Source organism: Tachypleus tridentatus, chromosome 8 (assembly GCF_004210375.1).
Source record: "Tachypleus tridentatus isolate NWPU-2018 chromosome 8, ASM421037v1, whole genome shotgun sequence".
Classification (NCBI taxonomy): domain Eukaryota; kingdom Metazoa; phylum Arthropoda; class Merostomata; order Xiphosura; family Limulidae; genus Tachypleus; species Tachypleus tridentatus.
Window position 1 is genome coordinate 66,618,198 of NC_134832.1, and position 25,667 is coordinate 66,643,864.

The 25,667-nt window shown below is 35.1% G+C and overlaps 1 protein-coding gene across 4 annotated transcripts in view; it reads right to left on the reverse strand.

Moving 5' to 3' along the window:
* Window positions 1-102: 102 nt before the first annotated feature.
* Window positions 103-25,667, reverse strand: part of LOC143222563 (uncharacterized) — a 93,013-nt gene continuing 67,448 nt past the window's right edge. For 3 of the 4 annotated variants that reach the window (XM_076449210.1, XM_076449209.1, XM_076449211.1), the window contains exons 4-8: window positions 17,235-17,492; window positions 12,971-16,422; window positions 9,377-9,668; window positions 8,817-8,948; window positions 103-705 (exon numbers count right to left, since the gene is read on the reverse strand). In XM_076449210.1, coding sequence (XP_076305325.1) covers window positions 548-705; window positions 8,817-8,948; window positions 9,377-9,668; window positions 12,971-16,422; window positions 17,235-17,492 — 4,292 coding nt within the window. In that variant the 3' untranslated portion in view covers window positions 103-547. The remainder of the gene's footprint in view (window positions 706-8,816; window positions 8,949-9,376; window positions 9,669-12,970; window positions 16,423-17,234; window positions 17,493-25,667) is intronic. The other variant, XM_076449212.1, reaches the window with a different exon arrangement.

Sequence of the window (25,667 nt, forward strand, 5' to 3'; positions counted from 1 at the left end):
TGTAAACCAGTACTGACACAAGAAACAAAACACTTTCGTATATCATTACATAGTTCCAGACTATATATTATTCTGCCAAACCAATTTAGTACCTTCTCACTGTTCTTGTTATTTATTCACAGTAACTATATTGCTGGTCTCATTTAGTGTGTAAATTTTCTGTTTTTCTAAGCGTAAGTACACTTGATAGGACACAACTGTTTTTCCTTTTAAAAAAAACTAGTACATGAAGTATAGTAACCAACACCTTTCTCTCGTGAAAAACGTACTGTGTGAAAAAGACAGTGAATTAAGTTTTATCGTACACGTAGAAATGATACAAATTAAATGACTTAAGCAGCGCTCTAATTTCAAATTTAGTAGATGAATGATTAATATGTTTTTAGGTTAACTTGATTTGCTCTACATTGTTTTTGTAATTTTAATTTGCTTTAAATTTTTAAAAGTATTTGTTCGTGCATTTTGTGTGTTAAAGAAAGTGAGAATTGTGATAGTTTTAAAATGAAATGATATTTCATAGAACGGACACAAAGACAAATCCAAAATTTTATCTAATTTCTCTTAGAGTAATCAATACTGGTCCGTCTGTCAACTTTTTCATGAAATTCCACGCTTCTGTTCTCGTCATGTTCACAACCGTTTTATCATTGATTGCGAGAATCTCATCGCCAGCCTTTAAAATTCCTTCCTTTGCAGCGGCTCCACCTAGTGTAAAATTAATATGTTACTATACCATGATGTATATGTATTTCTTGATTGAAAGTAATACTATAAAGTAGCACCATGCTTTAAAAGTTTCATTATTAAAAAAAAAAAAAAAAATTTTTGTTGTGTACGATAAGAAAATATTGCAGATAATATATATTATTGAAGAGTAGTTCTTGGTTTGTGAGTTATTTTAAATGATTCGGAGAAAATAATTTAAAGTTGAGTCCCCATAAATATAAAAATTATTTTCTCCTTTGACGTTTCTACAAACTGAACTCTTGTACGCTGTTGTAAGCTTTGATATAAGGCTACGCTACGCTACGAATAGCGTTAACTAAAGTAAAAGAAATAAACGTACTCGCATATAGTTAATTGGTTTGACGTTTTATGACGCAAAGCAACTAGGCAATCTGCGCCAAACATCGGGTAAAAATTAAAAGTAAAGTAAAATTTATAAAAAGAAATCAAGGCAAATAAAACAAGGGTAAATTTTTAAATTAAAAAGTTAAAAAGCGTTAAATCCAATTTTCATATCTAGTTTACAGCAGTAAGAGAGTACATTAATATAAGTTTCAAAGGACTTTCCGAAGCATAATTTTAATTATCACAAGTCGCCAGGATGACTAACGAGTAAGTTCAAACATCAGTGTTAGTCACCTGAAGTGGGCCTTTCCAGGCCAGGTGGTTAAAGCACTCGACTCGTAATCTGAGGGTTGTGGGTTCGAATTTCCGTCGCACTAAACATGCTTGCCTGTTCTAAAAAAGCATGGCCCGTTGAGGAAGGAAAACACAACCCCAGGTGGGGTGCTGTGGTAAAGATCGAAGTTTCGAAACTTACAGTTGCAAACGGCAAAAGTGCAGAAGAGGTTCGTGAGATTCTGTGTACAAGCTTTAGGCTGAAGAAGTACAGAAAGCCCCAGTGCAGAGCCGAAGGGTCTGATGATTAATGGGGTCCAGCTTCTTCAAGGCCAAGGTCCTGGCAGAGCCATAGACCATTGACCCATAGCCTAGTTTCGATCCAATAAGAGCACGATATATCTTTAACGTAGAACATCGATCCACTCCCCAACTGATGGAAAAGAGAACACGAAGAATTTTCCGTGCTCTTGTACGTTTGACTCGTACCTTCTTGATGTGTGATATAAAGGTCAGGTTATGGTTAAAGATAAGCCCCAAGAACTTTGTCTCAGGGGCCACAGGTAGCACAACTTCACCAATACAGAGTTCAGGATCAGGGTGAATATCCCGTTGGCAGCAAAAGTACATGCAAACGGTTTTAGAGAGAGAGAGAAGTTAAAGCCATTTACTGTGGTCCATTTCAGTAAGCTATTGAGGGTAGTCTGTAGCTGCCACTCAATACACCTCATGTTCGACAATTGACGTGAGATGTGAAAGTTGTCGACATAGAACCAGTTTGCAACAGTAAGAGGGAGTTGTTCAGTGATGGCATTAATCTTTATACTGAAAAGTGTGATACTCAAAACACAGCCCTGAGGGACTCCAAGTTACTGTAGCAATAAACGGGAAAATGTCGAACACACACGGACTAGGAATCGCCTGTCCATTACAAAAAGTAATAAAAATTGGTAAATGACCACCTGACTCATAAATGGAGGTCTTGCAAAATGGCATACCTCCATGTTGTATTATAAGCCTTCTTAATGTCAAAGAATATTGATACAAGATATTGTTTGAGAAAGGCTTTACTGATTGACGTTTCAAGTCGAATCAGGTGAACCATGGTGGAGCGCTGTCGTTGGAACCCACACTGGTTGGGCGAGAGGAAGTTGTTTGATTAGAAGAACAAAACAAGACGAGCGTTAACCATTCTCTTTAAGGTTTTACAGACAGCTCGTCAAAGCAATTGGACGGTAGTTTGAAAGAAACTTGGGATTCTTCCCAAGCTTAGAGAAAGGTAGGACAATAGCCTGGTGTCAGACAACAGGAAAAACATTCTCCTGCCATATTCGGTTAAAAACTATCAGAAGAATAGCAAGAGAAACAGGAGATTGCACAGCATCTTGTAGTGTACATCATCTCGTTTGACCGATGTACTACCAGACAAATGAAGGGCCAGTTTGAATTCCACCAGTGTAAAGGGACGATTATTGTTATAGAGACGATCAGCACAAAAGGAAAGAGGTGATCGCTGTGCCCGAGTCTTGATGACTAAGAAGGTGGAAGATGAAGTAGAAGTGCTAGATACCTGGTAAAAGCTTTCACCGAAGGTATCGGCAATGCTCCGGGTATCAGCAACTTCCTGGCCATCAGAGAGCAAGATCAAAAGGGGAACAGAATTATGCTGCCCACTGACCTTTCAAATCTTTGGAATTGGTGGTAGAAGAGATGCTGGTTGTGAACTTAATACAAGATTACTCGCAGTTGGTAGGATATTAATACAAGATTCCCTCTGGCTTTGAGGTCTTACCTGCCGAGCATGTGAATGGGCCTGCTGGAAAGCAATGAGGTTTGAAGTGTGGGATACCTACGAAAAGTTTCCCAGGCCCGTTTTTGAGCCTTCCATGCCTTCCATATCGCGGAAAACGTGTTCGTATAATACAGTCAGTCACTGCTGCCACGCAGTCGTCTATTGAAGCCTTACAGATCAAGTTCTGTGAGAGCACTGAAAGAGGGTCATAATCTGTGATGACGAGAAAATTCACAAGTATGGGTCTTTACTATTTCTACTAGTGCTTTCTCTACCCATACCAGCCGTTTTTAAATATATATGAAAGAGGGTCAGTTGGTTTGATCCATTTTCCCTGGTGCACGCGGGTCGGATGTCATCGACCATGGCCAGTCTCTCTCAAAATGATCACTGCCTCGTGGGGTACTGTCACCCTCCATGAAAAGTGGGAGAATAGTGAAGGGAGCAAACTGAGAGATCAAGAGCAGTAAAGGTCTGACGAGGTGCATGAAAATAAGTATAAGAACCAGTATTGAAAAGAGAAAGGTTGCGATCTGAGAGCATATGCTCTATGGAGTGACCCCTCCCATCAGTATCAGCAACTGCCCAGAGAGGATTAAAAAGAGAGATGGCAACTGTTCAACGAGAGCATCAAGGTCTGATTTATCATAGGTCCCTCCAGGTAGAGAGAACAAACAGTGATGGTACGACCCAAGGAAACACGGATAACTACAACTTCCAAGGGTGTATCGAGGGGCAAAGACAGAGTGGGCACATGCTGATCAACTAACAGTACCATCCCTCCATGCACTCGTCCATCACAACCTATCATTTCTGTACAGAAAACTGCTGAAAAGTGACTATTGGCAGGTTTCAGAAATGTTTCAGGATGGTAGGAAGCAATCAGTGCTTTGATGACATCTAAATTAAAATGTGATTCTCGACAGTTCCATTGTATCAAGGTGGTCATTTTTATTTATGTGTAGGCGAACTTAGTAAAGAGCCCTTCTGTTTTCGACCACCCATGTTTTCTTTATTTTCTTTGTTCGAAGTAGGTCTACTGACCTCTATGGATCCTGCCCTATGTCGATTTGGCAGGTTTCTATCATTGGAAGAGGGTTCCAGCTACTGATGACGTGAACGAACGATCATTTTGCATCTTGGGGCGAGAGAAGATGTATCCGAGGAAATGCCTGTATCTTGAACCAAAGGAAGTAGATCTTGGGGTTTGCTTGAATGAATGTTAAGGGAAAAGATGAGTTTTAATGTTGATTCGTCAATTTTCTCAACCATAAAGCCTCAGGGTAAGTAATGTTTTGAATCATTTTTAATTGCTGCGCCTCTTTTTCTTCCAAACACTTAGGGCAAGAACGAAGGTAGGCTGGGTGAGAGCCGTTACAATTAACACAATGAGGGTCTGTTTCACACTCACAGGTATCATGGTCCTTGCCATTCGAACCAGTACATGTCAAAGAGTCACGACATGACGTCTTCGAGTAACCAAACTGCTGACATTTGAAACATTTGTAAGAGTTTGGAATATATGGCCACACCTTGCAATTGAGATAACTTGCCTTGATGGTGGTAGGTGTTAAAATGAGGACATTGGTCGGCATCATAATTCCATCTTTGCGAGTAGAGATTTGCCTCACTGCAGAAACTCCTTGGGTGGAGAAACTAACAAGAATCTCCGACTCGGGGACGTTCTTCAAATCCCTCTAAACAATAACTCCTCGTGACAAATTCAAAATAGCATGGAAGTAACCTCAATGGGTATATCCCCAATTGCCTTTGAATGTAAGAGGAGTTCACCGTATTTAGATATGAATGTTTCCACCAATATCTCACCAGATCAAAGCTTTTTGACTGACTTTGGCGAGCCAGCAAGTCCCTCTAGTCCCTTTTGAATAAAAGAGGGAGAATTTGCCCTGAAGGTTTGTCTGAAAGAGAACGTAGTATAAGAAAATGAGATACAGGTGTTACAGATGTTGAAGATTGCTGCTCAGAATCTTCAAGACATGGTCATTTATCTATGGACTGTTTTTCACTCTTTAATTTAAGTTTCTATTTAGGGATTCATAATCAAGAAAGAATGTTTCAGTGCCCACTGACCCTACCCATCATGAAGCCCTACGAGGGAACGCAATACAGTGCCACACAAGGACACTGCAACAACGCCAGGGTTTTGTGAGCACTATACCCAAACACCAGCATCAGATACAATGTCCACAACACCTGATGAGAACATACAGCAATGGTACTTGGTTGATCCCAGCCCAGGTGGACCAGTCGAGTAACCCAACGGGAGCCACCCCAAGGCCACTCGTCTACTGGAATTCAAGGCCAAAGTGGTGTGTTAGGGTTAGACCCCTGAACTACCAAGATCCTCTCCTCCCCTTCATGGTTCGCCACGCATGGCAAACATTTGAGTGGATGTGTAGATCCCAGAGGAGATAAATTGAAAGAACAGAATTTTCTCTGGAAGGTCTCCTCGCCACGTACAGGGATTCACATTGAAGAGGGTTGTATAAAGTAACGGCAGTAACTAACATTTGAAATAATTTTAAACTCTTTTTTTAACTTCATATATACATAATCTACTTTTAAATAAGCTAACAAATTTTACGTCACATCCTTTAAACTATCTAGGAGATGATCTTACGTTTATCTTACTGACGTTTTTTATCTCATTGGTATTATTAAAAACCCAGTTGCACAGCGATGTGTCTGCGAGCTTACAACAACAAAAACCTGGTTTCGATACCAGTGGTGAGCAAAGTACAAATAGCTCTTTGTGTAATTTGTGCTTAACTACAAACAAACTACAAACGAAATTATCATTAAAATCCACAGCTCTCTCTAGCTAACATTTAAATCTAAACAATAAAGGTATAGCTTATAACAATATATATTGTAAAGAATAAAATCATAGACAGTAAGATAATTTCATAATTATTCACATTAGTGACTATTTTCAAAAGTTATAAAGATTCTTTGCTAATATGGGAATAAAAGGGATATTTTTAACATATTAGGCCAATGTATCTCCACTTATTCAACATTGTACTCTGATTTCCAACAAATAAGGTAAAGCAGGGATGGGCAGTGGGTAGCACAATTGTGGCAATCTGAAGTTTAGGAATCATCATTTATTTTTTATCTCAAATTTGGTAATCAGCAACTGCTCTGTCTCACGTCAACGCTAATGTCGTGCGCTTCATCACTGTCAAAGACTCCGCCCAATTTGTAATGTCAGTCTGGTTTAGATGTTTGTTATCGAGTGTACGTTGTTTTGCATGCGCTTCCAAACATATTTTTATTGTGTAACTTTCAAGTGGTTAAATATATTTTGTTTTTATTCCCATAATATGGATAAATGGATAATTCGAAAACGAAAGAATTCAGATGATGGTGAACATTCAGAAAATAAAGACAATATAATTGATTCTGGTATTAATGCCGAAAAGAGAATGGCACGTGGCTGGAAAAACGTGAAACGAGAATTTAATGAAAGTTGGGAGTTGAAATTTGTAGTGATTGAATCAAACAATAAGCCAGTGTATCAAAGTTTTTAGGAATAATAAAGTATACATTCTTAAGCAACACTTTAATAATTTTCCCAACGAATTTGATGTAAACTTTCCAGTTGATAGCAAAAATCGTATGAATGAAATTAGTCGTATGACAGCAAACCTTCATGAACTAGACGGAGGCCTAATAAGATTTTTGTCATTGATAGAACTAGTCAGTTAGCTAGCTATAAAGTAGCTTGGATTCTATCTCAAAGAAAGAAATCATTTTTTGATGCTGAACTAGCAAAATAAATATTGATTGTGGTCATTGAAACTCAGTTGGAGAATTATGATTCAAGAATGAAAGATGATATTCTTCAAAAGATAAATAATTTGCAATTAAGTCGAAGAACAATTGTCCGCAGAATGCTAGAGTTAGCGAAAGATATAGAAAATCAGTTGCTTGAACAACTAAAAGACTGTTTGTATTTTTCTTTAGCACTAGATGAATGAACAGACGTTAGTTGATATTTTTGGTTCAATATGTAACTTCAGATCTTCAAGTGAGGGAAGAAATGTTTGGCCTTTGTGGATTACGAGATCGAACATGCGGAAAAACATCTTTGAAAAATTTCTTGAAATGTAAAAAAATTCAATTTGAATTTAAAAAAACTAATTTCTGTCACAACAGACAGTGCTTCCACCATGACTGCGGCAAAATTAGGATTTGTTCCTCTTTTGACGCAGCATTTAACTGAAAATAGTGTGAAGTCCACGCTGCCATCTTTCTATTGCATTTTGCATCAGGAAAAATTATGTGCTCAGATGTCTAAAAGTGATGAATTGAAAAATATGATGGGCATTGTTGTAAAAATCGTGAATTATATTAGAAGTGGAAGCTCTTTCATCCATCGACAGTTTGTTGAGTCTTTGAAGAAAAGCAGTGAATGTACTTTTGATGATCTTACTGATTTTGCAAATGTAAGATGGTTAAGTAGAGGAAACGTCTTGGAACGATTTACTTCCTCATTTCCTCAAACAAAAGAGCATCTTGTTGAAAAAAGTAAGATTGAAAATTTCCCTGAAATTGAAACTTTGTCATGGCAGTGTGATTTGCACTTTCTGTGCAACATAATGGTTAACTTGAATGATTTGAATACGAATATTCAGGGAAAAGGTAAAATAATAAGCGAGCAATCACAGTCTATTCGTGAATTTCAATTAAAGCTAAACGTCCTTGCCGAACAGTTACAAAAGAATGATTTGACACATTTTGCAAAGTTGAATAGTTTTCTAAAAAATAATGACTATGATTTCTCCGATGCTAAAGATGATTTCTGTGTAAACTGGATCAAAAATCTATTTCAAGAATTTGAATCACGTTTCTCCGAATTTTAAAATTTGAAATTGATATTTGAATTTTTGCATGACCCATTTCAATTTGACTTGGAAAATTTCAGTAATGAAATTACATCTTTTTTGTCTTTGGATAAGTGTGGATTTGAAGACGAGATACTTACTCTGCAAAGTGTAGAACACATGAAAAGGTAAACAAAAATGTTCTATCAGAGAGATGTGGCTCACTATTCTGATAAATGAGTTTTCCAAATTTCAAGATAGTAATTTCAAAATTATTTTCCGTGTTTGGAAGCACATGGGTGTGTGAGTCAACATTTCCTACGCTAGATTTTCTGAAGCATAAATACAGATCTCGGCTTAATGCCTCATTGAGTACAGATATTGAGCCAAATTTCACGAAACTTGTTGATGAAAACCATCATCCAGTTTCACATTGAAGGTTTGTTGAAATGCAATTATTTTGATTAAACTAATATCTTTCAATTTGTTTTTGTGAATAGTGTGGCCAACGTTGTTTTCATTAGTCACAGTAGTAGCCACTATGAAAAATAAGTTGTGAGTTCTATATAGCCTTTAACTGATCAAAGCGATTACTAGTGTTTACGAACTTTAAATGTCCGCTTTACAAGAATGTCAAAACTACGTGAAGATATATATTAAACGTCATATAAAGCTCCTGAAACTAAAAGTTATTTCAACTGTATGATCAGTACAAAAATTAACATTTTAGAGTCAAATTTTCAGTAGATCTACCGGCCACAGTGTTTTCTTTATGTAATTCGGATTTAGTCAAGTATTGTTAATTTATATATTTCGTTAAGAACTCTCACCTGTAAATACTTTTTTAACAATAAGAGGTTTATCCCCAGCTGGAGAATCCTTTCCACCTTCTAGGCTAAATCCAAGCCCTGTTCCGTCTTTAAGAATTTCCACCTTTTTTACACATTCATCTTCAGATTTTACTGTCGCAATAACAAATTTATATTTGTTAGTAATACAAAAATATGTATACGGTATTTTTGATGTCATTTCCAAATATTTCTATAATGTTTTTTTATTAATAATGTTTAAAGAATAACAATGCATTATTTTAAATTAGTAAATATTTATTTACTGTTAATAAAACTTACCCATTATTGTTTCGGGATACGGGCTTTTTATACAGAGAAGTTATGTGTATGTTTTTAAAATACTTATTTATAACGTTAACCCTTATAAGGGTCATATTCCCAATTATGTTAAGTGAACAAATTTCTATAATACATTATCTGTAATACTATAATTTTTAGAGAGAACAGTTCTACTAAACTTATTACTTATATAAATATATATATAAATATGTACACACACACACTTTTTTTTATGTTGTTTATTTCCAAAACAAGTTTACCTTCGCTATTCAACTTTTTCACTTCATCCATCCCTTTAGCACCAACCGTGTACGAAACATTTTTCTCTTTGTATAAAACATCTTTTTCAATACTTAAGACTCTAGCTGGACGACAGTCTGGACGCTCTCTTGAAACTACAAGCACAACTTCTTTTCTCGGAGACTTCAAAAGGTTCACGGCAACACTGTGACTCATTCCTTTCACACAACGTCCATTGATGGAAATGATCCTATCGCCCTTTTTGATACGTCCGTCACGGTCTGCTAAACTTCCCGTTATTACTTTGTGAACCTAGAAAAATAAAAGGTCAGAATAAGCAAGATATTTTAAATATGCGGTATTAAAGATAACTGTTGACAGGCTTATCACACAATACCTGTAACGGAAAAAAAAAAAAAGAGATAAAAGTTTTCGATGTTCACTAATTAAATATTTAAAAAAGTTCATTTATTCGTTTGAAAATAATCTGATTACTTAACAAACAATAACAAATAAACCATCACTGTCGAACATCTTTAAATTGACTATACACAATTAACACAACTTAATCTATAAGATATGATTCAGGTGATCGGTTATTTGCACTGAATAAAAATCATAAAAATGTAAACAGTAGCAAATAAAAGACGTTTTCCAGCAAAACTTTAGTTCTTTCACCCTAACTGCTCAACATCTAAGAAAGTATGAGTTGTTTTGAGTTAAAAAATCCAAGATAGAACAAAGCTAACTTGACACCAGAAACTAATATTGTTAGCACGTAAAAGCTTAACATGAATATATAAATCATGAACAAACCCTTAGCTCCTTATAATTATACCTGATCACTTACAAGTGGTGTTTGCTCTCTAAAAAAAGTATATATATGTATTGGTAACTTTATTAAAATAAACAAATTTGATTCAAATATCCACCTATACGAAAAGAAGGAACAAAAATATTTCACTTCCTGTTTTTGTCATAGGATGTTTACGCAGTTGTGATGATGTAGATAAAAACTATTTGTATAAAAAGGATAGGTAAATGATTTCACATAAAGAGCAATTCTGTCTAACGAAGGTTGTATATACAGAAATATACCGAATACAAGTTTAAATATGTCGTTGGTTAGATCATATCTGTAGTAACGTGTTCAGTCTTTATCATATGAAAAACACTGAATAGTTGGAAAGGGTTCAGAAGAGGGCTACAAGAATGACACCTGAGATATAAAGATTCTCAGACGGGGATAGGTTAAGATCTCTAAAATTATTTTCTCTTGAAACAATTAGAGTAGATCTAATTCGTGCGTTTAAGGTTGTTAAATGAATTGGTAGTGTTATGATCCATATTTTTCGTACTTGATAGTGAGAATGGTAAGACTCGTGGACACAAATATTAGTTTTGGCAGGACAAGAGCCGTTTTTAGCTAAGACAACTTTATTTTTCCATAATGATGGCTGGCATAGAACGTATTCCCTTCAGATATGGTAGATGTAGTTAATTTAAAGGAAGACTTGATGAATATTTGAATGATAAAATCCTGATATGAATTTTTTATTTTTATTTTAGAGCTTATTTTAGTAGATAATATGGCCTAGATAGACCAATTGATCTCTTGCTCTCCTAAAATTATATGTAAGATGAGGAAATAGAAAATTAAAAAGGCGGTGAAATGCATTACATAAGCACCAATAACACAACCTTTTTGAAGTAAAGGGAATAAGAAAAATAAAATAACATAAGTATTTTAAAGTGCAAAAGATAATAGAATGTTAAGCTCAGTTTTGTCTTAAACTGCTTATGATGATGTGTAAAGATATCCATAAGCTGATAAATCAAACATTATTAATATGTAACATATTGGACAGATAAAACTATATTAGTAAATTTTGTATATACTTCTACAGAATCATACACATGATAATAACAAGGAATATCATATCAGTAATAGGTGAAAATAAGTCGTAGGTTGCGTTGAAAACGTTAAATTAATTACATAAATTGGAATAGACGAGACTAGAACCAAAATAATAGCATCAAGAATAAACCTTAGAACTGTATGAAAATATGATATGATTTTAAAACCTAACTATTCAACACGGCTGATAGAAATAAGAAAAAATGTTACAACATCAAACACAATTCATTATAACGAAATGAGTACCGCATGAAAAATAGGAACATTACACAACTTTTAATCACCTCTCAAACAAAAAATTGGTACTAAGACTTTTTTGTTTCCACTTTTCATGCAGGTGGATGTTTGAATCAAATTTGTTTATTTTAATAAAGCTGCCAATGCGTATAGTTTTCTTAAAGAACAAACACCGCTTGTCGGTGATTTAGAAACGCGCTACCGCTCTGAGAACATGCAAGCTGCAATGCAAGATAAACTCTCGATTATCTAGAAAAATAAATCGATACTTTAATTCACATTTCTGCGCCTTCTCGCGTTTTGTTAGTTTTTACAAGCTATGTTACCACATAAGTGTAGCGTGTGTATGTTTATCTATTGTTGAACGTAGTTGTAATGAAAATTATAACGGTATATAATTGCAAGCACGCACAGTAGCGGCGCCAAGGGGGAACTTGAGCGCCCCCAGTGAGCCAGGCCCCCTCAGCCCCCCCAATATTGTTGCCCATATATATTCATAAAATATGGAAAACACAATCGTCGTTGTTGCTTAACAATTATCATCAAAGAGACATAGATCTGTAGAACTCAACGTCTTCATTAAGATGATAGATAGTTAGCCTGATAGTGACCTTACTTTTCCTCAGAGTGTATTACCTTCACATGGAATAATTCGTTTCTACTATGTAAACTATGTCTTTATGTTATATTTCTTTTGATTTGTAGCTTTACACTTAATGGTATATTAAATGTTCAATCTCAGCTAACCTTGATTTTCTTTATTATTTTGTATTACTTTGGGTGGAATTTAGGTGAGCTTCCTCTTTTACATATACGCATATTTTCATAAACAGATTATTTCTAATTTGTAATAATGAATTATTAATCAGAGTATGAGTTTCCAATGAAAACTGCATTGAAAACGCAGTTCAAAGTAGCACACCTTTCTGAAATGTACCTTGGTACTTACATTATTATAATTTACCATCTATACTTCACATTGATGGCATTTTGGGAAGTCCCTCCACAGTTTATCTCACTCCCCCCCCTCAGCCCCCAATGAAAATATCCTGGCGCCGCCTCTGAGCACGCATCCTATAAATTAATAAAGATTGCTTCTTGGGCAGTAAATCTCGTTTTATTTTTTTATTTTTTTTTGATGGTCAAGTATTTATTCTAGAACATCTAAGTTAGTGATTCACACACATTTTTGTGAGAGTGTTATTTAAAAGCCTTAATTTGTGGAACATAACAAGATATGTTTAACGTTCTCATCTACTTATTTCAGTTTTTTTGGAGAAGACGAAGCTACTTGTTAAAATACGTCAGAACAGAGAAAAAGCAATTTTGAGACGTTAGCGCTGTTCTTTATCAGTTAATATATAGAACTTGATATATGAAAAAACAGTTTTCATTGATACCAACACAAAGTAATATATATATATATCTGACATAGAATAAAGTAAAATAAAGTACATACCGTGATTTCCTTAACCTCACAGTCAACGCCACCTGCTAAGGTAATTCCAATACTCCCCCCTTGAATCTCCCTGTGAATCACCACAACAGTGACATCTTGAACAGGTGGCACAACTTCATCTTGAAGAGACTGGTTAGCTTCATTAATTAACTGTTGCAGCTCCTGTAACGAAATCAGACTTGTTGTTGAGGCTAGAGATGTTACGGAGTCATAGCGATCATAAGAACTCGAAGACAATGAAGTCTGCGAACCATAATGTACAGGGGTGTTTGTTCCTGTACCACCTGTATCAGAGTCTGTTGAAAAGCTGCTCAGACTACACTTGTAAGATGAGAAAAAATTACCATCTTCAGATGTTCGTCGAGAACTAGGTTTAGGTATCCAGCTATGTTGTGCACTTTTTGCTTGGTTTTGAAAGTTTTTACGAATATCACTAACGCTTGTCGAAGCACGGGGTTTATTTCTTTGGCCTAATTGATCTAAAGATTCACGGCTCTTAGTGAATGCCTCGTTTGTATCATAATTACGATAAGATTTTGGAAGAGACTCTTCTGAACTGACGTTGTTATATCTCTGAAAGTAGCTGCTATAACTGAAATTATTATTCCACATGTTATCAATATGTACTTTTTCCTTAGCTTCAATAAGCGATGTAGGTCTTGGACCAGTCGACCGTTTTTCCCGAAGTTTAACCGTTGAACTTGAATTAGTACCAACTGTATTACTTGGAACACTCTGACGTCTGATGTATGACTGATGTTCACGACTTTTAGGGATCAGAGATGGTGGAAGTTTTGCGTTTCCTTTATGAACCGTATTCGGCAAATGTTCGATTTTACCTAGAGATCGTGTACTTGATGAAACTAGTGATAATTTTACTTCTTGTTTGTTTTCTTGAGTCTTTTTCTCCCATTTTTCTGCTAAGGCTCGGAAGTTTTTAACACTGTCGGTTGAACCATTTTCGATTTTTTTCAGCACCGTTTTTTGTTGACTTAAGATGCTTGGTTTAAATAAGGTCTCATCTGTTTCATTCTCTAATCTTTCCAGTCTGGTTAATTGGGGATTTAATGATGATGAAGGTGAAGAGTTTACATTGTCAAGAAGTATAATAGGACTACGTTCGTTCCTGGTCACGTGACATTTAGGTACAGTTTTCCTGACTTCAGTCCGTTGTTCGCTGTCATTATCAGCTAGCATCTGATCATGCTCCTTAACTTCGCCTCCAGGTACAGTCATACTGACGCACACTGGCTGGGCTAAAAATTTTCCTTCAATATTACTCAAAAAATCTACCAAGGAAGAGGAGTCTTGAGAAATTTCCTTATCAACACTCTGAGAGGAAGTACCAGGTAAAGTGTTTAATATTACTTCTGTCTTGGGTTTACGAGTGATCGGCGTTTTTTCTTTGTTTGATTCATAGCGGGTATCAGATACTTTTACAGCTGTCAATTCTTCTGAGCAGTCATAAAGATACGCATTTTTTATGGTATCTTCTTCAGTCTTTTTTTCTTCGTAATCACAGCTCTGTTTAAATTGGTTTTTTATTTCCTTTAACTTGTATTCCTGTTCATATTTTATCTCTTCTGGCGTTGGAGATACATTGACAATAATCAAAGGTGATGATACTTCAGGAACTGATGTAATATCCTCTGATGATCCATACATCTTTTTTATTATAATTTCTTCGGTATTTTCCTGGACAGATTCTTCCTGATAGTCTGTGAGAATCTTTGTCTTATTTGAAATGTGAATGGGAAGTAATTTTGAATCAAGTAAAGACATTTTATCACAAGTAGCAGGAAGTACCGTTTTGTTAATTTTCTTCTCCTCTGCGTCTGAAACACCAGACCCATCAATACCAGATATGCTACTTAACTTACTTAAACTAGAATACATAACTGGCAGTGGGGCAGTGCACATATTACTAGATATTGAAGAAATGGGTGCCACTCCGAATGTTTGGAGAGATAGACACTTAAATGCTGGCGAATACTTGGGGATATCAGAATCAGTACTTTTCCAAGGAAGCTCAGATAAAATGGGTGGAATGCTCACATCTTTTCCAGCAACGTTACTATTAAAATAGTAACCTCGTCTGGTAAATGGGCTGGTATATTTCTTCTGTTGCAACCCAGAGAAAGGGTTTCCAGAATCTGATTTTGGTAAAATGTTAGTGGTACTACTGGTGAATGTTGGTCGCAAGTTTGATACTGAAGCTGTGTTATTACTTTCATCGGAAACTATTACTCCTTTCATTTTTGTATAATTATTTGTTTGATTATCAACTACTGAGTCTGAAAATTTGTTAGAATCTGTATTTGCAATCGTTTCGGCTGTAAAGTTGACAGTTTCATTTGAAAATCGGGTTCCTGTTTCTGCGGATGATAGCGTATTCAGTGAATCTTCATAGTTGTCTTTTGCAAGGTCTTTGCCTCTGTGGAATGGTCTTATGCCACTATTTACATTAATCTCACGTTCTGCTAAAAGCTTTGCTTTAAATTGATATTTATCATCTGGCAAAACTGATTGGTTATCATCCGAAGAAAATGTTTCTTTACTTTCACTACATAACTCTTCCATTTCTGAGTTTGCAATTTTATTTTCGTTTGAATACCTTTCCTCTTTAGGTTTATTACCATGTATTTTCTTTGACCAGCCTTCATTAAGTGTAGGTTCTAGAACAGGGGAAGCTTCACTTGAGGACGTTTGTTCTTGATCGACTATATCACCATCTGCATCGATATCCTTGTGTTTGTTACTGGAAAGACAAGTTACATAGTTTAATTGATCATTACAAATTTCTGAAAGTGGGTTACAACATAAATTTATGTTTTCAGAATCAAGCACTAAATTATTTTCAAGTGTACTACAACTAAGTAGAGATTTGCCATCTTTTGACTGAACGTCCTCAAGTTTGGGAGGAAGTGAAGCGGGAAGTGGAGGAGGTTCTACATTCTCCGAAACTAGGTTATTATCCACAGATCCATTTAGAATTGGTGAAGCAAAAGTAAAGCCATTCGAAGATGAAACGTTTTTCACCGAATTCTTACCTAACGGGTCATTTATTAATTCTCCGTTATTTGTGGCAGAACATACTATTTTGTCAGCTGGGTTAAATAATTCAGAGGTAGGAGGTTCTTTACTATTTTCCAAGTGACTGTTAAAATACACATTATCTGTATGCACGTTTTTTTCTGCAACGCGTCCTGCCTCTCCATTCACATCATCAAGAAAGACTCCTGAATCTTCGGATCCACTTGAATGTCGTAGTCGGACAAAGTATTGGTGGTAGTGAGCATCTATGTTATTTGATGGAAACTTTTCACCATTAATAGCCTGAGGGGAAGGTTCCAATGTATCTGAGCACTTAGAAGTTGTCCCAAAAGATGCTATTTCACATTTTTTTACAAAATGTGAAATATAGCAGTTTTGCTGGTACGCTTCTGCAATACCTATAAAAAAAAAGGTAAAAATAGTAAATGGAACACATTCTAGGTGAAACAATAATGTCGTGTTATTTGAGATATATTAATTATAGGATAACGGGAAAGTAAGATGTTCTCTCGGTGTGCTGATACGGACAACATTCTCCTAATAATCTGTAACAAATAACAAAAGTACTAAAGCGTTATTGCGTAATAAATGTAACTGCTCTTTCGTACCTATAATGCCTCCTAGTGGCACAGCAGTAAGTCTATGGACGTATATCACTAGAAACAGGGTTTCGATACTGTGTTGTGTAATCTGTGCTTAATAACAAACAATAACAATTAGACCTATAAATAGGAAAAAATAAATAAAATTTTAACGGAAAGTAGGAGTCATTGGTTATTTGTAGAATTGCTATAAGAAGTACGCAAAATAAAACAAATGATGCAATAAAAGATACACAAACAAGTAAAGTGATACTAGATGGATATATTTTAAAACAGCTTTCAATCCATTCTGTTCTATTTAGTTATACGGATTACAATGCCAACTAATGTAAGGCCTGAAAATCGTTTTAAGATCTATCCAACTCGTATCACTTTAGCTGTTTATGTACTTTTTATTACAGAATTTATTTTGTTTTGAATACTTATACTCTCCTTACATTCTGATTACTGTTTCACCTATTTATTTATACAAAGTGGTGTTTTCGAAACTCCCAAACAAGAAATCACAGTAATTCAACAATATATCTAGCAACTTGCACGATCAAAATGAAAACCTTTAAAATGTTAATTCTCTGTACTTACTAGGTTGTATTTTTGATTAATATTACCTTTATATTCCAGGTCAGTTTTATTTAGTTGTTGCTGTACATTATTCAATCCGTTTGCAGCTTCCAGCTCTTCAGGGTGATCATCTTCCGAAGCGTCCTCTATTTTCTCTTGTTTGAATACCACACACTTAATGTTTTCGACACGAAATTTTTCGTCGCAAGTCCCGTTGGATGATAATTTTGAAATATCCACTGGTAAAACTACGTCAAAATTAGCACTGTCGTCATAGGTTTCCATAGAATGTTGTTCTTCCTTATCTGTGCACAAGTCATTGGTGTTTAGTACCGATAAACCTCACTAATATAATCTGCAGACATTCTGTTGTTTTTACTGAACGCTTTCAATAGTTAATGTTTCTAAAGAATATATAATTCCTAGCAAATTTTCATTGCTCTTAAATCGAAATTTAAATAAGTAACTGTTTTACTGTTATTTGTGACAGAATTGGTAACTTCCCTAGTTGATATTGAAGCAGTATTATTACACCCTTCAGAAACTATTACCGTTTTCATTTTTAGAAAATTCTTTGTTTAATTATCAACTAGTAAACCACTAGTTTGTTCTTATCCAGTGTGTTTTTTACTAATCATTCTTGTATTAGTAGTTTGTTTTGTTTTGAATTTCGCGCAAATGTACACGAGGGTTATCTGCGCTAGCCATCCCTAATTTAGCAGTGTAAGACTAGAGAGAAGACAGCTAGTCATCACCACCCGCCTTCAACTCTTAGGCTACTCTTTTACCAACGAATATTGGAATTGACCGTCACATTACAACACTCCCACGGCTGAAAGTGCGAGCATGTTTGCTATAACGGGAATTCGAACCCGCGACCCTAGGATTACGAGTCAAGTGCCTAAACCACCTGGCCATGCCGGGCCCTTGTATTAGTAGAGATATGAAAACGGTTTCACGTTTTAATTATCATCACCAGAAAATCCAACAATGTAAAAATTAAGTTACTAAGATATAATAAAAATACTTGGAGCAGTTTTTTAACATGAGGTACGAGTGATCGATACTTAAAATTTATATAGAAGGTAGCACAAAAGTAAACATTATAATACGTATACTTTTGAGTTATCTAGTAAACTATTGTTACATTTAAATCAAAATTTTAGTCAGTAATTGTTTTACTAATATTAGTGACAGAATTGACGGCGTCTCTAGTTTGTATTAAAAATATCGCTAGTTAATATAACTTCAGGTATCACAGCTTCTGAAACTTTGAGTGAAAATGTGATTGTGAAAAGAAAAAATTATACTAATTTGATTGAAAGAACGTCATGATTATGTAACAAAACGTTCCATCTGTGAACAGTCATGTGGCAGCGCTAGTTAATCCAGGTAGATCTGACTTTACGTGTAACGTAACGAATAGTAAATGATCTTAGCCCAATCAGGTTTGAAAGAAAGCTACCTGATCCAATAGAAGCAATCTTTCTGTGTCCATAAAGCAAGTGCATACGAGGGCTGTTCAGAAAATACGCGGACTGTTTGAATTGCGCGGCTCCAGTTGGTTCCAGGGGAATCCGCTTGGTGTCGCTAGGTTCGCACAGATCAGCTGATTACGACGCCATTTCCCGATTGCAGATATCTTCATTTGTGTATTAGCTACGCGGTTTTAAGTGAAGTGTGATTTTTTCATTTGGCGGATTTCAGAATGAATGGCCTAAAGGAGCAACGACTTGCTGTGAAATTTTGTTTTAAACTTGGAAAATCTGCGACTGAAACTTTTGCTATGCTTAACACGGCTTACAGTGATGTTGCTATGAAGCGTACGGCATGTTTCAAGTGGCATGAACGTTTTAAGGATGGTCGACAGTCCATTGAAGATGATGAGCGTCCTGGACGTCCTTCCACGTCAACTGACGACCCACACGTCGACAAAATCAACACCCTGGTGCGGGCAAATCGACGTCTGACTGTCAGGGAGCTTGCTGAAGAGTGTGGGATATCAGTTGGATCTTGTTACGAGATTTTGACCGAAAAATTGAAGATGCACCGCGTTGCTGCGAAATTCAGCCCTCAGAACTCGTGAGTTTTTGGCCAAACACTCGATCACTGTTCTTCCCCACCCCCACCCCCCTACTCACGTGACCTTGCTCCTTGCGATTTTTCTTGTTCCCCAAACTCAAAAAAACCCTTGAAAGGAAGAAGATTTGAGACGATTCCCGAGATTAAGGCAAATGCGACGAAGGAGCTGGAGGACATTACAAAAGAAGCGTACCAGGACTGTTTCAACAAGTGGAAACACCGTTGGGATAAGTGTGTGCGTTGGGGAGGAGAGTACTTTGAAGGGGTCCCAGACCTGTAACTTCTAAATGAAGTACATTTTGTTTTATGACGTCAGTCCGCGTATTTTTTTAACAGACCTCGTACATTGTGTTTGGAAATTACTTACAAAAATTATTCACTTGTAATTGCACCGTGTCTGGTCTCTTTCTTTCTCGTGAATTCAGTTACTCAAATATTTAACACTAACTCGTAATACATATCTTGTTGAACTTCCTGTTATGAAGCAAACCGATCCAATTGCTTGTAAGATTAACTCAGTTGTAGAGGAGCGTACAGACCCGGCATGGCCAAGTGGGTTAAGGCGTTCGACTCATAATCCGAGGGTCGTGGGTTCAAATCCCCGTCGCACCAAACGTGCTCGCCCTTTCAGCCGTGGGAGCATTATAATGTTACGGTCAATCACCTAGCAGTAACGCAACTGCTTTGCCATTCATGCCAGGTTTCCAGATTGCTACACCATCTCACTTCTGATCCACTTCCCCTGATTTACAATTTTCTTGGAGAATTAACATTAGCGAAAATACTTGCAGAGACTGTGCTCATTTTTAGCCACTTGTGTGTGTTTTCAAGAAAATAAAAGACTAATGGGTACAGCCTCCTTAAAATGACCTGCAAAACTTTTACGACAAGAAATTTAACATACATTAAAAGAGCTTCCAAAAGAAAGTTCCTTATGGACTGAGAGTTCACTTTTACTTGTAGACTTTTACAAACGGCTGAGCTGGGTAAGATATTTGCCACTAACAAACTTAGTCAAATTTCACGTCTGCTTGATTTGTATAAACTCCGTCTCTTTTGCAATGAAGCTTTGGAATAAAGTATGACAAGCTACAAACCATTTATTCGCTTCCCCGTGAAGATGTTTGTAAGATTAAATACGCAGTTAAGTATCATTAGTATGTAAATAAAAGCGCTGTATAAGAGTAAAGTGTGAAGAAATTACGTGATTATTATACTTCATTAACTTTCTCTACAGTTGTTATTTAAAATATAAGTTTAAACGACTAGTGATAAAATATAACAAAAAGTAAACATTTCACTTATTTAAAAACAGTTTGAGAACATTATCTTTATTTAATGTATTGTTAACACGAAAACAGCCCATTATATACAGGAAGATATTTGCCCTTCACTCTTGCAATATTCAACTTAAAGACAGGTGGTGTGTAACACGAATGTGAGAGAAATAAACAAGTTATATGTCTTAATTGATGAGAGTTCGCTAACTAATAACACCCATACTTTAGAATAAAAGTGTATAAAAATATGAATTCATACTAGTATGAAAACTTGACTAGCAATAAAATTCGCTATGACCGCTCATGCAGTACAGATATGTCCTAAGGGTACTTTGCCTCGTGTTCCCCGTGCCACATGATCAGGTTAGCTTGAAGCTCCAACACTGATTGGTTTACGTGAGTATAACCTGTTCGGGTTCAGAGGTAAAAAACAAAGGGCAATACACTATATTTAACATCAGCACGCTTAATTTGTTTGAACTTCATTTTAAGTTTCAAGACTGATTTTATTTATTGTTAACTTAAACGTAAAATGAAGTTTCCCTGTCAACCACACATTATACATTGCGACACAAGAGTAATTTCTAAAGTAAATTCTTAAACGTATGACATTAAAATCCAGTATTCTAATTAGAGACAAAAACTTAGACTTTGGACGGTAAACCAATATCTAAATTAGCTTTTTGTTAAATTTATTATAAAGGCTATTATGTTAAATAAACTTGACAAGGTAGTTTCTGTTTTCTTTTTCGTTATTTGTTTTGTTATTAAATCACGAAAATAAAGATAGCTTAATGTGAGAAATCTGTGACATTAAATAATTACAAAAGCAGTAATTTAAAGTTTAAAATCTTATAGATATATACATATATACATAGATATATATATACATAGCTATAGATATATACATATATAAATATATGCATATATATAGACAAATACACAAATATATACATAGCACTTAAAAGACATGGAATTGAATTTTGTTCATTCTTTTTAAATGTTAAGTATTTGTTTATTCTTAAAAGGCTGTTAAAACATAAATTTAAATGCAGCAGTCAATTCCTTTATTCGGTTACAGTAACCATGTAGGTAACAGATTTATCCGACCGGCTACTTTTTCTCTAGTCAGCAGTTTCAAGTTAGAGATAGCTATGCCTAACCCATGGGATCTCTGACCTAGTCGCCTAAGGTAATGTTCAGAGTGAAAATACAAATAATGGGTTTTAATATACTTCAAACGGTCCCCCAGTGGCACAGTGAAATGTCTATGGACGTACAATGGTAAAAACTTGGTTTCGATACCTATAGTGAGCAGAGGACAAATAACCCATTGTATAGTTTTTTATACAATTAATATTAGTTTTTAAGACGCTGATGTCTTGAAGTCACTTACATTTCTTCTTTCCATTAGAAGTTTTAAAATTATTTATAGCTATGAATGCAGTTTTATGTTTCAACTATTATCTATATAACCTCCAACAACGTAAAAAGGAATTTATAGAAATATTTAGAGCAGATTGTTAACATATTTTATCAATGATCGGTATTTAAACAATATATAGAATATATTACAAAAGTAAGTATTTTAATATGCATACTTTTGACTCATTTAAAAATGGCGCAGATAGCCTAGTTACTTTGCGCCATAAAACACCAAACACAGCAAACCATTTAAAATTGAAATAGAGACCCGAGCGCTTTTGAAAGGGGGACCTTTTTTCTTCAGGGGCAAACTGGGACTCATTTAGTTATTTGTTATTAAACACAAAATTACGTAATGGGTTAATTGTGCTACGCCCACCATAGTGATTGAACCTCGACAAGCCCTAAGCTAACCGGGCAAGGGATTCATTTAATTGAATAAGTGTACAATAGAATAGCAAGTATTTATTTGTAAACACGGTAGATTAAAAGGTTAGATCACTATAATTTGGTTATTTCCTTGTGACAGCTACTCATAATGTTTGCAAAAAAAGGCCCAGTATAGCCAGGCGGTTAAGGCGTTCGATTCGTAATCTGAGGGTCGCGGGTTTGAATCCTTTTCACACCAAATATGTTCGCCCTCTCATCCGTGGGCGCGTTATGATTTTATAGTTAATCCCACTATTCGTTGGTAAAAAGAGTAGCCAAAGAGTCAGTGGTGGGTGATGACGACTAGCTGCCTTTCCTTCTAGTCTTACACTGCTAAATTAGGGACGGCTAACGCAGATACCCCTCGTGTAGTTTTGCGCGAAATCCAAAACAAACACACAATCTTTGCAAAGACTAACAGATTAGGTTACAATAATTTGACTATTTTCGTTTATCAGTTTCTCATAATCTAGTGTATCAGTTCGTCTATCTTGAATGTGTGTATATTTTATTTGGCTATTTATTACAATTTGTCAGTTATTCACAATCTTTGTAAACACAGTAGATTAAAAGGGCTGATCACAATAGTTTGGCTATTTTCGTGTATTAACTACTTATAATCTTCGTGTTGTTGTACAATTCATTAACCGGTGTAACTATTATTTTACGTTCCTTTTTCAGAACTGATAAAGATATTTTATTGCATTTTATTTCTACCTCTATTACTAGCAGTCATACAGTAAATAGTGTCAACCAACTTTATTTTCATAGTAGATATAACCAGAACTTTTAATAAACTAGAAAAGATACAGTATTCCCACAAAACAATTGAACAGTTTCATTGAAATACTGGGTGTTTGATAACACGTAACACATTTCACCATAAAATTATCTTGATTAAACTGTAGGAATTGAATGGATTTTTTATTTTAAGTTACTGGTCATATATTGTAAAGATTTCTATCATAAAAACAAATTGTAAAATTCTTGAAAATAGAATACTAAATTACTGTATTGTAAAACAAGAGACATTTTCGGTTTGTTTGTTTTATTGCTAAGCGCAAAGCTACACAACTGGTGCTGTGCTGATCACAAGTATCTAAATCTGAATTTTAACGGTGTGAGCCCTCAGACTTACCGCTGAGCCACTGGGGGCATTTTGTTTTTAGAAAGTATCAGTGCGAAAAAATAAGATTGCAAAGCCCATGCCAATTGAATTGTAAATTTTCAAAGAATCCTCAAATAGTTTTGAAGCTCGCACTTGTATTACAAAAAGTAACAACTCCGTGTGTTTAGATCTCATTTCAAATTTTGCTTCTTTGACATTTTTTTCATATATGAAATATACAAGTTGAAAGAAAATATTTTTTCTCAAGCCTGAAGGTCTAAATGTTCAAAGTTGAACTACACATAAAAAGACGGGATCGAGGATTTAATAAATCGTGCAATTAATGTTTCAAACATGATAAAATTCGTTAAGGATCTGAGTTTTTGAACGGATTTATAACTTACAGTTAATAACTTCCATTTATTAATAATTACCATTACAATTGAGAAGTTATAAGTTATGTTCTGAGAGCTCCAAAGATAAAGAATTTGCTCGATGCATCAAGCCCCCTGCTAGTACAGCGGTATGTCTACGGATTTACAACGCTAAAATCAGAAGTTCGAATCCCCTCGGCGGGCTCAGCAGCTAGTCTGATGTGGCTTTATTATAAAAAAAATGCCCCCCAGTGGCTCAGCGGTATGTCGGCGGACTTACAACACTAAAAACCGGGTTTCGATGCCCGTGTTGGGCAGAGCACAGATAGCCCATTGTGTAGCTTTGTGCTTAATTCAAAACAACTTTCGATGCATCAAATCAGTATCTCATAACGTTTTATGAAAATTAGGTCATGTTAAACTTGACTCAACTTACCTTTTTGTGCGATAGAAAACCACAGTTAAAAACTAAAGGACTAGAAGATAATCCTAAGGATTTGGTAAAGTCTAATGCACCATTATAAAACATATATTATTAGTTTATTTACATAAACTACTAACACAGAGATATCAAATGATCTAAAATATTACTACTATTAAATTACAGTTTTTATATAAATAATGGTTTAAATCACGTATTATTATCTCTTTAGTGGATTTTTAATCACACAAACATGTGAAGTATTTCTAAGAAGATATAGCTTTGTTAGCTAGCTAGCTATAAGAGATAAAACAAGATAGAAGCTGACTCCATTCCACCGTAAGTTCTTATCTACTTCCCTGAAATCAGCCTAAACTGAATCAGGCCTCTTTTATGCTCGAACAAGATGAAGTCTATTGGAAGAAATATGAAGAGTGACTGAAATAATGTGTGTTTTTTTTTTTTTTCATTAAACCTTATCTTCCCCAAATAGCAACTTTCCTTTGAGTAAGTTATTAATTTTTATTTAAATGGTATATTGAAATATATATATATATAAACTGTAAGCATTTTTTCTCGTGATCGAGGAGATTTTAAAGGAAAGTATGAACTAATTTAACTGACCCAGATATACCTTATTATCTTAATTTAGCTCCGCATTTTACAAATGACAATTTATCTGACATCCCTACGTAATATTTATTACTCTAGACTCATGTATATTTTAAGTTTATTTCACAAGTTTTCAATTTGTAAAAAAAATTCTTGCAACTTTCTTTACATAAAATATCAATCATTACATTCGCGACAATATGAGGTATGAAGCACTTCAGCGTACTTTACCGATCATGTTTATAGGTTTGTAAATTTCTGAAATTTACAACTAAGAAGTACTGAATATATTCCAGTGGAGTTTGTTGAATGTCGCGCAAAGTCTATTGAGGATTACTTGTGTTTTCTTTTGCAAAAACAAAACTACACTCTAAACTCGTATTTTAAAGTTTGTTTATTATTTAATGTATAAGGTCTATTATAACATGTGAACGAAATATCCTTTAGCTATAGTAAAGTATTTGTGTAAAAACTGTTTTAATATACAAGTTAACTTTATTGTTTTTGAGTTATACACCCACGGTAATCACAAATGCAAGTTCATATAAAACATGTTTCGTGTTACACATTTACTGTGTTTTTAGGACAACTCAAATTTGTGTCATGCCATAAACAGATTTGTCCCTGACCGAATCTGTCGGTAAGATGATAAACGAATTGCTTTATTGTATCTCACTAGGCGCTGAGTTAGATAGTATGCTTAAGTAATAGACTTCAGGATTAATCTATGTCTTCCAAAATATATAAAG